Here is a 12,373-nt window from a genome sequence, read left to right as displayed (position 1 = left end):
TTTGGAGTTTGCATTGGCCAGGACTTCATAATCGGATTACAGGAACAGGCAGCCTTGTCTTGCAGAGACTCTGGACTATCAGAAGTGGGAGGGGGGCATCTGTCAAGCCTTTGGGTCAGCCTTGAGGGTCTCAGTAGTTACAGTTCCCTCATGCTGTGTTTGCGTTTGTATAAGCTGCATATTGGGCAACCCTGCTTGATAAGTTGCTTGCTAACAATCCCAGGACTGTTTGCTCCTAACCCATATTTTAAGCAGCTCCTTATTGACTAGAGCGATTCCCCCTTCATTTGTTTATTTATACATACAGTAATTTCTACAGAGCCCAAAAGGACTTGAAGCAGTTTACAGTGCAATAAAAAATGACAAAACCCTTCAACAGATCTTACCTAGCTAACTAAGGCACCCAAGAATTGTCAGCATGCATACATTCCACCGAATATAAAGGATTTTAAGGCCTTCCTGAAGGCTGAGAGGTTGGGGGTATTCCTTAAGAGGCAGATGTTTAATATCTGGAAGCCTATTTTAAGAGAGATGTTTCCTAGAGAGAGCTATTCTGGGAAGACTGCAGTCCTGGATCCTTTCACCTGAGCTACAGTTCAGCCTTAAGGCCTACTTCAGTGCTAAGGCTTGCTCTGGAACATCTGAGGACGTGCCAGATAGCTTTTCTACAGTGATCTCTGAAAGCCTCCAGATGATAGAAAGGGGTCTTCTGGCAAGGCTGACCTTGGGTGGCTTTGACCTTTTCCCACACCACCTCATTTGGAGAAATGAATCAGAGCCCTTAGCTAGCTGACTGTGGAAGTACTTCTGTCCTTGCCATGAAACCCAACCAGTTCTGTTTCTTCTCAGGTCGGCCTCCAAAGATTCATGCCCCCCCAGCACTGCCTCTTCTGCAATTCCTCAGGAGAGGGAGGAAAATAAATTAAGTTGCTATGCTATTACCGAGTTAAAGGGTCATAGCTCTGATGTTATCTATTTCAAATCGGAGTCTTGGGGTTGCTTGTTCTCTTAAGGCAGTGTTTCTTAGCCTTGGGAACTTTAAGATGTGTAGACTTCAACTCTCAGAATTCCCCAGCCAGCCATGCTGGGGAATTCTGGGAGTTGAAGTCCACACATCTTAAAATGTCTAAGGTTGAGAAATACTGTCTTAAGGAATCCTCAGTTGTTATGCAGGTCTTAAATTTCTTGGTCTAGCCCAGCCTGGTTATCCCCCTTGTTCCTTCCAGCTTCCAAGTAAAAATTCCCTTTATCCATCCTGACTCCCTTTCCTTCCTTTTCTTTCTGCTTTCTCTGTTGGTCCCCTTCTCTTCTACCCCTCCCCTCCGGTTCCCACCCAGCAGTTCTCTGGAGGATCCAGCCGCACCATGGAGCCAGGGAGTTTGCCAGCTCCGGCCACGTGGAGACAGAGTCTGCGCAAAACCAGCAGCTTTGGTGTATTGCAGGATGCCAAGCTGGATGAAGGGGTACCCAAGGGGGGCAGCGGCATCAAGCGCTCAGCATCCAGTCCCCGACTTGATATAGAGGAAAAGGTGAGTTAGGCAGAGGCAAAGTTTATTGAGACCTCTCAGACGGGGCCAGCCCCACCATTAGGTTAAGGCATATTGTTCGTCTCAGGTGGTAGATTCTGAGAGTTGGCAGCAGCCATGTGTTGGTAGGCAACACCTTTGTAAGACATGGCCTGCCCTGCATCCCTAAGCTAGCGTGCTGCGTTCAGATTTAGTGGAGGGTGGCAGCAAGAAATAGGAAAGTCTTGGACTGCTCTGCCTTCATACAGGAACGGAAGGAGAGGGTGCCAACTGTTCTCTTCCTCAGACAGCACAGTATCTCGAACTGGCCCTCTTGCCAGAAGGTATTTGAACAGTAGCCTTCTTTGTGTATCTGAATCCAGTTAGGGGAAGATCCTTAGTTTTCAGTGAAGGGTTAGCAGAAGGATCAGGCTTATATTTGTGGTCTCTGTTTCATCCCGCCCCCCCATCAGTTGTCCAATTAGATGGCCTCCTTATGAATGTTAATTTACAATTTAAAAATTAGATAAGATCAAAGAAAACCTATAAATAGGCCAAACAGGCCCGCAATAGCAGCTGAAAAACTGAAGTAGCTCCAGATTTTATCTCACCGTTGCGGGCAAAAAAGACAAGGTTTAATCTGACTCTTAAAAGCTATCAAGTAGACATCAGATGAGTGGTGTTTGGGGAGATTATTTCATCATGGAGGCACCTCTGAAGAAGGGCTTACCCAGGCACCAGCAGATGACCTCAATTTTCAGACAAGGGAAGTAGACCTTCAGGGATCCTGGGCTGAATTTTATGCAAGCCAGCCATTTTGTAATGGCATTTGTTGGGTATGTAATGGAACATCAAGTGCTTTCTGGTTTGTCTTCTTCTACCAGTTTTGGTAAGCGTGAGCTTCTGGCACATATTCTTGAAAACCCATGAACAGCAGTTGGAGAAATACTAAGATTCCTCAAGAGGAGGAGGACAAGTTGGTCTTCTAGAGTAGAGCACTTCCATGTCTAATGGAGGCAGAGTAAACTGATGGGACGCAGGCTGACAGAGAGGTGCTATAGCTCAGTGGCAGAGCAGATCTTTTGCATATGGGCAGTATTGGGCATCTCCACTATTAAAAAATGGATGTTGAATAGCAGGACCTTTCTGGTCTTTGGAAAGCTTCTGCAGAATAAAGGAGACAACAGTGTCACAGATGAGCAACCTTCAGCCTTCTCAAGTCGTCTTAGTGGCTGACCAAGAAGTGGCTAGGTGCATTAAAAAAAAACCCTCAAAGCAAAATAGGTGCAGTTAAACCCCCAATAGACTGCACACACTTGAAGAAAGGGCTGAAAATTTGCCCCTACTCCTTCTAGTGACAATACCATGCCATTACCATAGCCTTAGGGCCCCCAGCTGCAAAATGATTGCCCAGGCCTGGCTTAGATAGAATGGACCAAGTCTGGAACGGTTAAAACCATTTGTTCTAAGGTGAGGGTGGATTATTTCACAGTGGGAAAATTCTGTGATGCCATATTTTGCCTGCCTCTCTTTGTGACCTGCTCAGAGAGTTTCTCTGAGCATGTGCCAAATACTGCTGCCTTGCACTAAGTTTCCAAGAATCAGCCTTATTATTTCTGAAGGCTGAAGTGGACACAGCTTTTGTCAGGTGCAGATCATCTTTGATTCTTGCATTTTTCCATGATGTAAGACAAAGACAGAGGAGGAACCACTGTTGTTGAGGAAGAAGAATCGGTTTTGTGTTTAGCACTTTTTGTAGAAAGGAGAACACTTTACTTTTCCTTCTCTGCTTCTTTCTTTCTTTCCTACCTCAGACCTAGCAGCTTTGCAGAGTCTGTTGGCTCTAGTGTGGGTGGTTTCACTCCAGTGGGATGGCTTTTCAGAACGGGGATTCAAGGCATGAATTTTGCCACCAGTATGCCTCTGCTGTGCCCTCTTTTTCTTTTCTTTCTCCTTCCCTCCCTCTCCACCCCGACCCTGTCATTGCCTGTATTATCTGCAGCAAGACATCCAGGAGCTCTTGCAGAAGTGGAGCAAGAATCCCATTGGCCCATGGTTAGCCAATAGGAACACAGCTTCTGAGCCATCTGGTGACCCGGTAGGAGCCTCTACCCATCAGAGAGGGTGGCTGAATACCTTGCTTGCTGGCTCTGCTTTCTTGGGGGGGTGGGGGTTAAGTGTGGAGGGAGGGCTTAGCTTGAGAGCCATGGGGGAGAATATGGGGAAATGGACTCCTGTGGGCACCAACAGCCTCTGGTGGGAATCACATATGGTCCAGGATGCTACTGGAGGTCCTTTTGTTTCAGTTCTTTTGCCTGGTTTTCCTTTCACCTCTGTTCTTTTCCCACTCTTTTATTTTGTTTAGATTTTTCCTTGTTCTCTCTGGGCCTCAGCTACCCTGTTAGATAAGCAGTGTTGAAGCTTTTTGTATCCTTTCTTTTCCACTCCTTGGTAGAGCTATTCCACTGGTATGGAGGGAGAGACGCTCAGGCCCTCCCTTTTACAGAGAGTCAGTGTCCGCAGTACTGTTGTGGGCCCCCAAAGCCTCCTCAGTCTCCAGCGGGCCTCTGAGCAGCCCCCACTCCCAGCCAGAAGTGGAACAGCTGTCAATTTTGTCTGTATTTCCTTTCCTTTTCTTTTCCAGAACAAAGAGCCACGCCTGGCACGGGTAACCCCAACACCCACTCGCCGGATATTTGCCCTCCCAGACACAGAACCCCACCGGGATCCCCGGCGTGCGTGAGTAGTCCACCATGGATAAGCTAAAGTAGTGTGATTTGACTTGGGAGACCTAGATCTGAATATTGTTCAGACATGAAGCTGGTTAGCTGAGACGGGGCAGTTGGCTTTTGCCAGGCAGGGTCGATATTCCCCTCCGTCTCATCCTCAAGTGAGGGTGCATCTCTTGGTGTTCTTGAGTAGTCAAACCCAGTGAATTAAAATGGGATAGGAGACCTTTGATCCTCCGGATGTTAGGTTTCTACTCCAGCCATCCCCGGCCACTGGCCATGTTGGCCGTGGCTAGTGAGAGTTGGAGTTAAGGAATGTCTGGAACGTTCGTCCCTGGATGGGTAGGTGCCTCTGCTAGGGGATGGGATAGGTTGAAGCTACACTAGTTTTAGAGTAGAGATGGGTATCCCTGGAAGATAGAAATATTTGGGGAAGTGAAGCTGGGGGGCTTTCCAGCAAGCTTCACAATTTAAATTAATTTAATTGTCTTTTCTGAGCGCCCTCAGTGACTTTCAGTAAGGTGCTGTGTCAGTTTGCTTTTTACTGTTCGCAGTTTAAAACCTAGCAATACCATCCTGCCTTTGTAAAAGAAAAAAAAGGTTAGGAGCCAGAAAGTGTGTAAGATATTTTGCTGAAGTGGCAAGATTTTGGAGGGGAAGGCGGGGAGGAATGTGGCATGGAAATTCATGCTGGTGAGCGCCTCCAAGTGACCACGAGATGAAGAAGCCTGAATTTTGGGGAGCAGTGGGTTGGTGTCATGAAATCTCACAGAAGTCAGGAGCCCCCCCTAGATATTCTCTTGCGCGTGCTCTCTCTCTCTCTCTCTCTCTCTCTTTCTCTCTCTCTCTCTCTCTGTCTTCTTGCTCACTCCCCGCAGAAACTTAGAAGGTGGCCTTCAGATGAAGATAGATACAGCCCCTGCCCCACACCAGCCCCCCTCTTCCACTGCCATCAGCTCTGGCATGGATCCCTGGGACCGCCGAAGGTGAGGGTTGGCTGGGCCAGGGGCAGGCAGTGTGTAAGGCACTTAGGGCCATGGTAGAGGGGTGACTCTGAAGGTCAAGAGGACTCGTCGCTGTTGATGCGGTTATTACCCTGATCTTCTGTGCCTTAAATTTCTATGCATTGCTTGTATTTTTATTAACTTCCCCCACTGGTACCCAGGCACCCACTTTGTGGTATCGCAGGGCCAGTGTTTGGCCAGAGTCTTACTCCCAATGTCTCTTTGCTTTTGCCTGTTGGTTGGGTCTGATAGGAGGAGGAAGGATCTTCTGGGATGTGCTAAATACTCCATACAGGATGCTGTGTAGCCCCATCTTGATAACTCTCTCTGTCCTGTTGGGTTTGGCAAGATGAAAAGGGCACTGCGGCTGCCTTTTCCCCTCCACCACTTACATTTTACTCCACCTCTTCGGCCTGGCTAATAGTTTTGCTGGCAAAACGAAAGGTACTGTATGTGGCCAGGAAAGGTGGGAAAAGCCAGCCGAAAAACAAAAGAAGGCACCTAACGCAAAAGGCGCAGAGAGTTTCCTTTCATTGTCATGATGTCCAGCCAGTGCAACAGCTCTGTGATGCTTGGTGGCAACTCACACCAGAAAGCATGAGGGGAAGGCTTTATATGCTGCCTAACCACCAGTGTCTTCCTGCTAGGTCATACCAGACGCCAGTGCGAGACGAAGAGTCTGAATCCCAAAGAAAGGCCCGTTCGAGGCTCATGAGACAATCCAGGCGTTCCACGCAGGTAAGAGTTGGTGCAGAAGGATCTGGCTCGAGCCTGAAGGTGATGCCACACAGGTTGGGAAATTCAGGCACTGCTTTCTTGGCCTAACTTGACGACTTACAAAGAGTTCTGCTGTCCATTGGCCACAATCCCATCAGCATCTTCTGAATGGCAGGTTATTTTTCTGATGGACACGCTTTCCATTTACCTTTTCTCTCTCTCCCCCGTGCCCATCCCCTTTGCCTCCCCATCATGCCCTTTTTAGGGAGTAACCCTTACAGATCTAAAGGAGGCCGAGAAGACCATGGTCTGGGCCAGTGATTCCAAAACTGCTTCAGAACAAAGGAACAAGGAGGATGAAAAGCGGGAAAAAGATGGGGAGCAGCAATCTCAGGAGACTACGGTAGGGATCTGTTGAGATGGATGGGTTGCGGTTCAGCGCCCCCAGCATTGCGAAAAGTCCTGGGCTGTACAGAACCTGATCTAATGATTGAATGGATCAGTGAAAAGATTAGGCCTGTCCTAATATAGCCCACTGCTCGGTATACAAATCCTTGCAAAGCACCTCTAAAAGGAAGAGGGAAGTGGCTGTTGCCAGGCTGAGCAGGATACTAACCTTGTGACGGGATAGAGTAGGAGGTGACTCCTGTCATTTACCACGTGTGGCTTTCCTTGTGTGCATCTGTAACATTGGTCTGAGTTGAGAAACTGACGTATTTTGGCACGCCCTGTGGAGTCGTGGCACTCAACGCACAACCCTTTTCAGTCCTTCCAGCTGGCTTGTAGTTTGGCCCTTTCCCTGTTGTTTTGAACCAGGGAAAACATGTTTGCAATCGGTCTTCCTTCGTACTCTCCCTAACACCATTCTTCAACACCTCATTCAGGACTCTTCTAGGCGATTCCGGCTTCCCAGTTCGGACAGTTCTTCAGTTTATACTGTGAATCCGTTAGTGGTGAATTCGCAGCTCCAAAAAGGTAAACCCTGTGTCCAGGTGAATATTTTCTTCTTTTTTTTCTCCTTTGTTTTCAGTTTGCCTGCTTGACGTGTTTCACTGCGGACTGGCATTAGTCCTTGTTGGCCGCAGGCTCCTTCATCTTCTTTGATCCCGAGTCGTTCCGTTCTCTCCCTGGGTTTGCACAGTGCCACCTCAAGGAGGCCTTAAAGCTTTCGTCTCCTCCACGCTCCGTTGTTGACGCTCAGAACTTCCAATGTCGATGGAATGCCCAAACTCAGCCGCGTGTCTTGTTTTAAACTGCAGGCCCAGAAGGCGATAAGGCTGGCTCCGAGCTGGATGCAGACCTTCGGAACAGACTGGCTATCCGAGACCGCAGGAAAGGCCGGCAGGAGAGGCGCATCGCCGGGCTGGGAGGAAACTCAGAGGTGAATGGGAAGGGAACCAGGATTGCGGGCTGATGTGCTGAAGGAAGGGCAGAGTTCAGGATAGAGATAGGAGGTTGCAGTGAAAATGGTGAATGCCTTTTATATGCATCCTCCTTGACCGTGTAGATCATGTCAGGAGCCTGTGGACTGCAGTTTCTTCTTTTTCTAGGGGGAGGAAGACGAAGACGCTGAGCAAGTCCACAATGAAGATCCATCTGTACATAGCAGGTAGATTCCCCTGTAGGGTCTTAAAACAAATGGAGCAACAAACCAGGATCACATGTAGGCAGCCATAGGCCGTATGTAGCCGCTAAAGCCTCCCTCAGAGGCTGAAATGCTTGATCCGTGTTGTGTTTCTGGGTGTGTTTAGAGACAGGGTTGTTAAGAGCTCACTCTTGAACCCCCCCCCCCACACTCCCCCTCCATTTTGTCCCCTCCTTAAGCTTAAGTTTCATTCCCGTAATGTCATGTCTGCCATTGGCTACAATCTCAGCAGCCTCTCAGGCTAGAAGAAAGGTCACCCATTTCTGCATTAACACACAAAAACTGGCATATGTTGTTTTGTTAAAGCGTCACCAGCCTTTTTGCTTTCCTTTTCAATCTTCTGTTCCAAGTTATATTCTGCCCACCTGAATTGGGAGCCAGTTAAGGCACCAGGCCAGAAACCGGGAGGCTCTGAGTTCTTGTCCCGCCTTAGGCACAAAACCAGCTGGGTGACCTTGAGCCAGTCATTCTCTCTCAGCCCTAGGAAGGAGGCAATGGCAAACTGCTTCTGAAAAACCTTTGCCAAGAAAACTGCAGGGACTTGTCCAGGCAGTCTCCAAAAATTGGACACGATTGAATGGATTAAACAAAAAACAAAAAAACACTGAATTGCAGCATGCAAAGGAACCAGCAGGGGGCCATTCTCACAACACCACTCTGCTTTTTCTTTTCAGTGATCACTTAAACAGCCTTCTGCCAAACCGGACAGCGCCTTCTAGCTGCCAGAGAGGGAGCAGCGCATTGTCGGGCTGTAGGGAAGAACCCGACAACTATTACAAGAAAGTTAGTGCTTGGAGATGGGGTTGTTGCATTCTCCGGGCAGGGGAAAAGTGGTCGCAAATGAATGCTAGCTTATTTTGTGCTTGTTCAGCCGTCTAAGTGCCTCCTTTCTTTTTAAATCTTTCTCCTTTCTTCCCTTGTGTGTCTCTAAGCTTTATGAAGATCTCTTGATCGAGAATGAAAAGCTGAAGGAACAGTTGCAGGAGGCGCAGCTCCAGCTGACGCAGATTAAGCTGGAGCTGGAAAGAGTGACCCAGGTACAGGGCAGGGCGGGCTCTTCGTGGGGGAGCAAGTGAGGAGGCGCATTGTGACTGAGAAGATTGGAGAGGATGTAGGGCCAGCACCTAAGCAGATTTCTTGGGATGCAGGATGTGGGGTGTCGTGCTTAGGATGTGGGACAAGGTGTAGGGACGCCCAGGTCCACCCCGTTCAACAGAAGTTCACCAGGTATCTGGGCCAGTCGCGCATGCTCAGCCAAACTCTCAGGGCTGTTGTTGGGGGGGGGGATGGGAGGGGGGAGCACCATATATGCCTCCTTGACCTCCAGGACGAAAGGTGGGCTATTAAGTTAACAAAGAAAGAAATAAAATATAGAGCCTTAGTGTGTAAGCTACTAGCTGGCTGCACGCCTTGCTTTAAATTTCCGTCTTTGCAACTAACCTGGAATGATTAAAAAAAAAAACCTCGCTGAGTGGTTGTGGGTTGGCTGCTGTTTCTCCCAGAGCGTCTTAAGAAAGTGATTGAATTGATAGATGTAAAATGTTTTGCTAGAAACGCACGCACAGCCCAGTCCAGGCAACATCAGTCTAGTCCTTCCACGTATGAACTTGCTTGTAGAGCATGATCTTCTCTGGATGTTCTGTGGTGGCCCCCCAGCTGTGGAACGCCCTCCCCACATTATAGCCACTCCTCTCCCCTCAGTTTCACGGGCACTGTCTTCTCCAGGTTGTGTACTGTGGCGTTGTATAGTTTGTTATTATTTTATCAGCCCTATCCTGTCTTTGGATCTGCTAGGGGGAGAGTTATAGATGTTTAAAAAGTAAGCACAGAAACTATTGTGAGTCTTTTCTGCATTGTCTGCCCATGCACAGAGGCAGGAGCGTTTTGCTGAACGGCCAGCTCTTCTAGAGCTAGAGAGATTTGTAAGTATTTGTTCCTCCCTGTTCCTTCCCCTCTCTTGCGTTGCAAAAACTGACCTGTAAAAAAAAGGTTGATGCCACCTTTGGGAGAAGCCTGGCTGTGAGCCAACCGTGGTGGGGAGGAGAGGGCTGTGGTTGAATGCACATTTTTGCACCCTGCAAGAGGCTGGGGTTTCAAGGCAGAGCGTAAACTCTTAACCCAGATTATTTGCACCTCCCCTAGGAGTGGTTCATGGCTATCTCCTCTTGTGTTGCAAAAATTTGTCCAGTATAGATGGTCTGTAGAAATTCTAGACTGCACAAGACTAAAGTTACCTAGTTTTATTCCATAGAGGTTGACGTTTCTCCACACAGCAGAAATGCACGCTTAGGACTCCTTTCCTGCATTCATTCTCACCTACCTCTTTGTCCCAATTGTCCCAAACTAGGAGCGCCGAGCTTTGGAGAGGAAAGCTGCAGAGCTGGAGGAAGAATTGAAGGTGATGATTCCTCTCCCGCCGAATGAGCCCCTGGTCTCATTCTGCAGGCTTCAGTGGTGACCTGACTGGGATCAAGGATGGTGGAGGTGGCGGGGAGGAGAGAGATTTGCAATGACTGAAAGAGGTGCCTTGGAGTTTTACCCTGTCTCTGCCTTTCCCCCTCAGGCTCTTTCGGATTTGAAGGCCGACAACCAGCGTCTCAAAGACGAAAACGCTGCTCTTATCCGCGTGATCAGCAGGCTCTCCAAATGAACCCCGGCTGCTGTCACTGTCCCCTGGTTTCTCTGTGAAGCAGGGACCTTCCTCCACACCCCACCACCATGTGTACCAAGATCCTGAGCAGGGACAGGAGAAATACACAAGGACAGGGGTGGTCACCTTCCTCTCACCACCCAGACACTCCAAATGCGGGCTGTGCCAAGGCTCAGCCAAATCGGCACCACCAACTGTTGTTTTCCCCAGAAGGCCGAGTTTGTCCTGATGCCCACATCTCCTCCCCTCTCCTCTCCCCACCCCTTCCTCTTCCCAAAGACAGTATTTATTTTGTGGCTTCCTTCAGTGATGCTCTCTGCTTCGTTGCTTTTTCTCCAGGGAACAAGGGGCGAAGGGATGATAGGAACCAGTGTTTCTGGGGACCCATAGGAGTGGGGTGGCCACCACCGTTGCTGTGGGAAAATAGGATTAACAGGGCTTGCTGACAACCAGGCCACCAGTGTGTCCCTTAAGGTTCAACTTGGCAGCCCAAGAGCAGGGTTATCCAGTACTGGACATGCTACTGGGTGGAAGAAGTATTTCTGGATGTGGGTCCCAGCATTGTCCATCACCACCATCCTGACCAGCGTATGCTGCAAGAGGCTGGCAGGCATGTATCAATAGGGTGGGGGGCAGCATCTGGTCTTTGCAGGCAGCTGGCCTCAAAGTGAGCAGTCAGGTTAGAACTGGGGCGTGTGCCTTGGCCAGGCAAAGCTATGAGAGGTCCCTTGGCCGTTCCTCAGAGGAGACTTGAGAGTAGCACCTGATTGGCTGTGAGGATGAGAATGAATCGTCAGTGGTGGGTGAGAGAGGCAGTTCCGGAACTCTGCTGCAGTAATACCGTGGAGGTTCAGCTCCTTTCTCTTTGCATCTTAATCCTCAGGTGCAAGGATCGTGTTGTCTCCTCTCTGGTTTTTGAATGTCCATAAAGCTGGACAGACTTTTCGGAGATGTACCTGGGCTTTCTTGCCTAACTCAGGCCAATGGAAACCTGCCTCTTCCTTCCTTCTGCCATTTGGACAACAGCCTTGTGCCAACACCCAGCCTGGTGATGATGCTGGCACTATCACCGTGAGGTTCAAAGCCAATAAAAGAGGCCGTAGCCAAAGCCCACACTTGACATGGTTACGTGACTTGCCAGCCTTCACTCCTGCCTCTCCAGGAGCAGCATCTCCTTGACCTTTCCTTTTCTAGCCCCCTGGGCACCATTTGTCTCCCAGAAGAAATCTGGGGTTCCAGCTTAGCGGCTGTCCCATATTTCGCTTCCTGCACGCATGCAATCCAATACTTTCAATGTTTAAACTGAGGGCTAGAAGTACTTCCAAGTGAAACAGGGCTAGAAGAAATTCCAAGAGAAAACGGGTCCAAAGTACTACCCTTAAAATCCTGTTTGTGTGTGTGTGTGTTTCCTGCGCTATCATGAGCCAAGATTCCTCTGCCAAAATAAATAATCCCTTTTCCGCCACGTTCCCCTCTTCCAACTCCCCACTTTTCTTCCCTCCATCTGTCCTGGTCCAGGGACTCTCCCACCTCCTCCAAAACTATCTGTACATAACAGATTTTCTATATGGCTGCATTGCCAACAAAAACCAGAAGAAAAAATGCAGAAAAACTTAAATGTGCAATATCGCATGAGTATTTTTTTTCCAAAGAAGTCTCTATATTGTACTTGTTTATTCAGCAGCTCAGCTGCCATTGTTTTAAAGAACAGGGAATTGAAATTACCGTGTTTGAATATAATTAAAAAAAATTAAAAATTGGTATTTGAGTACAATCATTTCTCCTATCAGTTGCATACTGCTGTCTAAAGGTATTGATACAGGAGAGCATGCAGGTTCTCCTTCCCGAACCAGGTGCTCTCCGGGTGTGTTGGACTTCAGTTCCTGAAAAGGTGGAAGGTTTAAAACTGAGTTAGATAAAGCCCTGGAGGACAAGTCTGTTAGTGGTTATACAGACCCTCCATACTGAAAGAGGTTCCCAGTGTGCAGTTGCTGTGGAACAATGGAGAAGATTCTTGCTTGGATGTGCTGGTCAGCTGTGTTCACAGTTACTCCTAATGATGAGATTCTTCCATTCAGGGCCTCAGGTGGCCTTCCCAGAATGGTCTGTTTGAATTTTTGCAC

General features: G+C 48.6%; 1 protein-coding gene across 4 annotated transcripts in view; it reads left to right on the top strand.

Annotated features, from left to right (window-relative positions):
- The window catches only part of PPP1R12C (protein phosphatase 1 regulatory subunit 12C), a 36,507-nt gene extending 24,645 nt beyond the window's left edge, over window positions 1-11,862 (top strand). The window contains exons 10-22 of one of the 4 annotated variants that reach the window (XM_063301193.1): window positions 1,443-1,529; window positions 4,150-4,244; window positions 5,113-5,220; window positions 5,886-5,976; window positions 6,221-6,358; window positions 6,840-6,930; window positions 7,215-7,336; window positions 7,506-7,564; window positions 8,275-8,383; window positions 8,533-8,637; window positions 9,472-9,522; window positions 9,948-9,998; window positions 10,164-11,862. In XM_063301193.1, the coding sequence (XP_063157263.1) occupies window positions 1,443-1,529; window positions 4,150-4,244; window positions 5,113-5,220; window positions 5,886-5,976; window positions 6,221-6,358; window positions 6,840-6,930; window positions 7,215-7,336; window positions 7,506-7,564; window positions 8,275-8,383; window positions 8,533-8,637; window positions 9,472-9,522; window positions 9,948-9,998; window positions 10,164-10,250 (1,194 nt within the window). In that variant the 3' untranslated portion in view covers window positions 10,251-11,862. Of the gene's footprint in view, window positions 1-1,337; window positions 1,530-4,149; window positions 4,245-5,112; window positions 5,221-5,885; window positions 5,977-6,220; window positions 6,359-6,839; window positions 6,931-7,214; window positions 7,337-7,505; window positions 7,565-8,274; window positions 8,384-8,532; window positions 8,638-9,471; window positions 9,523-9,947; window positions 9,999-10,163 lie in introns of all 4 variants that reach the window. The other 3 variants (XM_063301191.1, XM_063301192.1, XM_063301194.1) reach the window with 3 other exon arrangements.
- The last annotated feature ends 511 nt before the right edge of the window (window positions 11,863-12,373 follow it).

The sequence above is a fragment of the Candoia aspera genome, chromosome 4, assembly GCF_035149785.1.
Source record: "Candoia aspera isolate rCanAsp1 chromosome 4, rCanAsp1.hap2, whole genome shotgun sequence".
NCBI classification, from domain to species: domain Eukaryota; kingdom Metazoa; phylum Chordata; class Lepidosauria; order Squamata; family Boidae; genus Candoia; species Candoia aspera.
The sequence above is the reverse complement of the archived record's forward strand: the minus strand, read 5'-3'. Positions and strand labels throughout refer to the sequence as shown.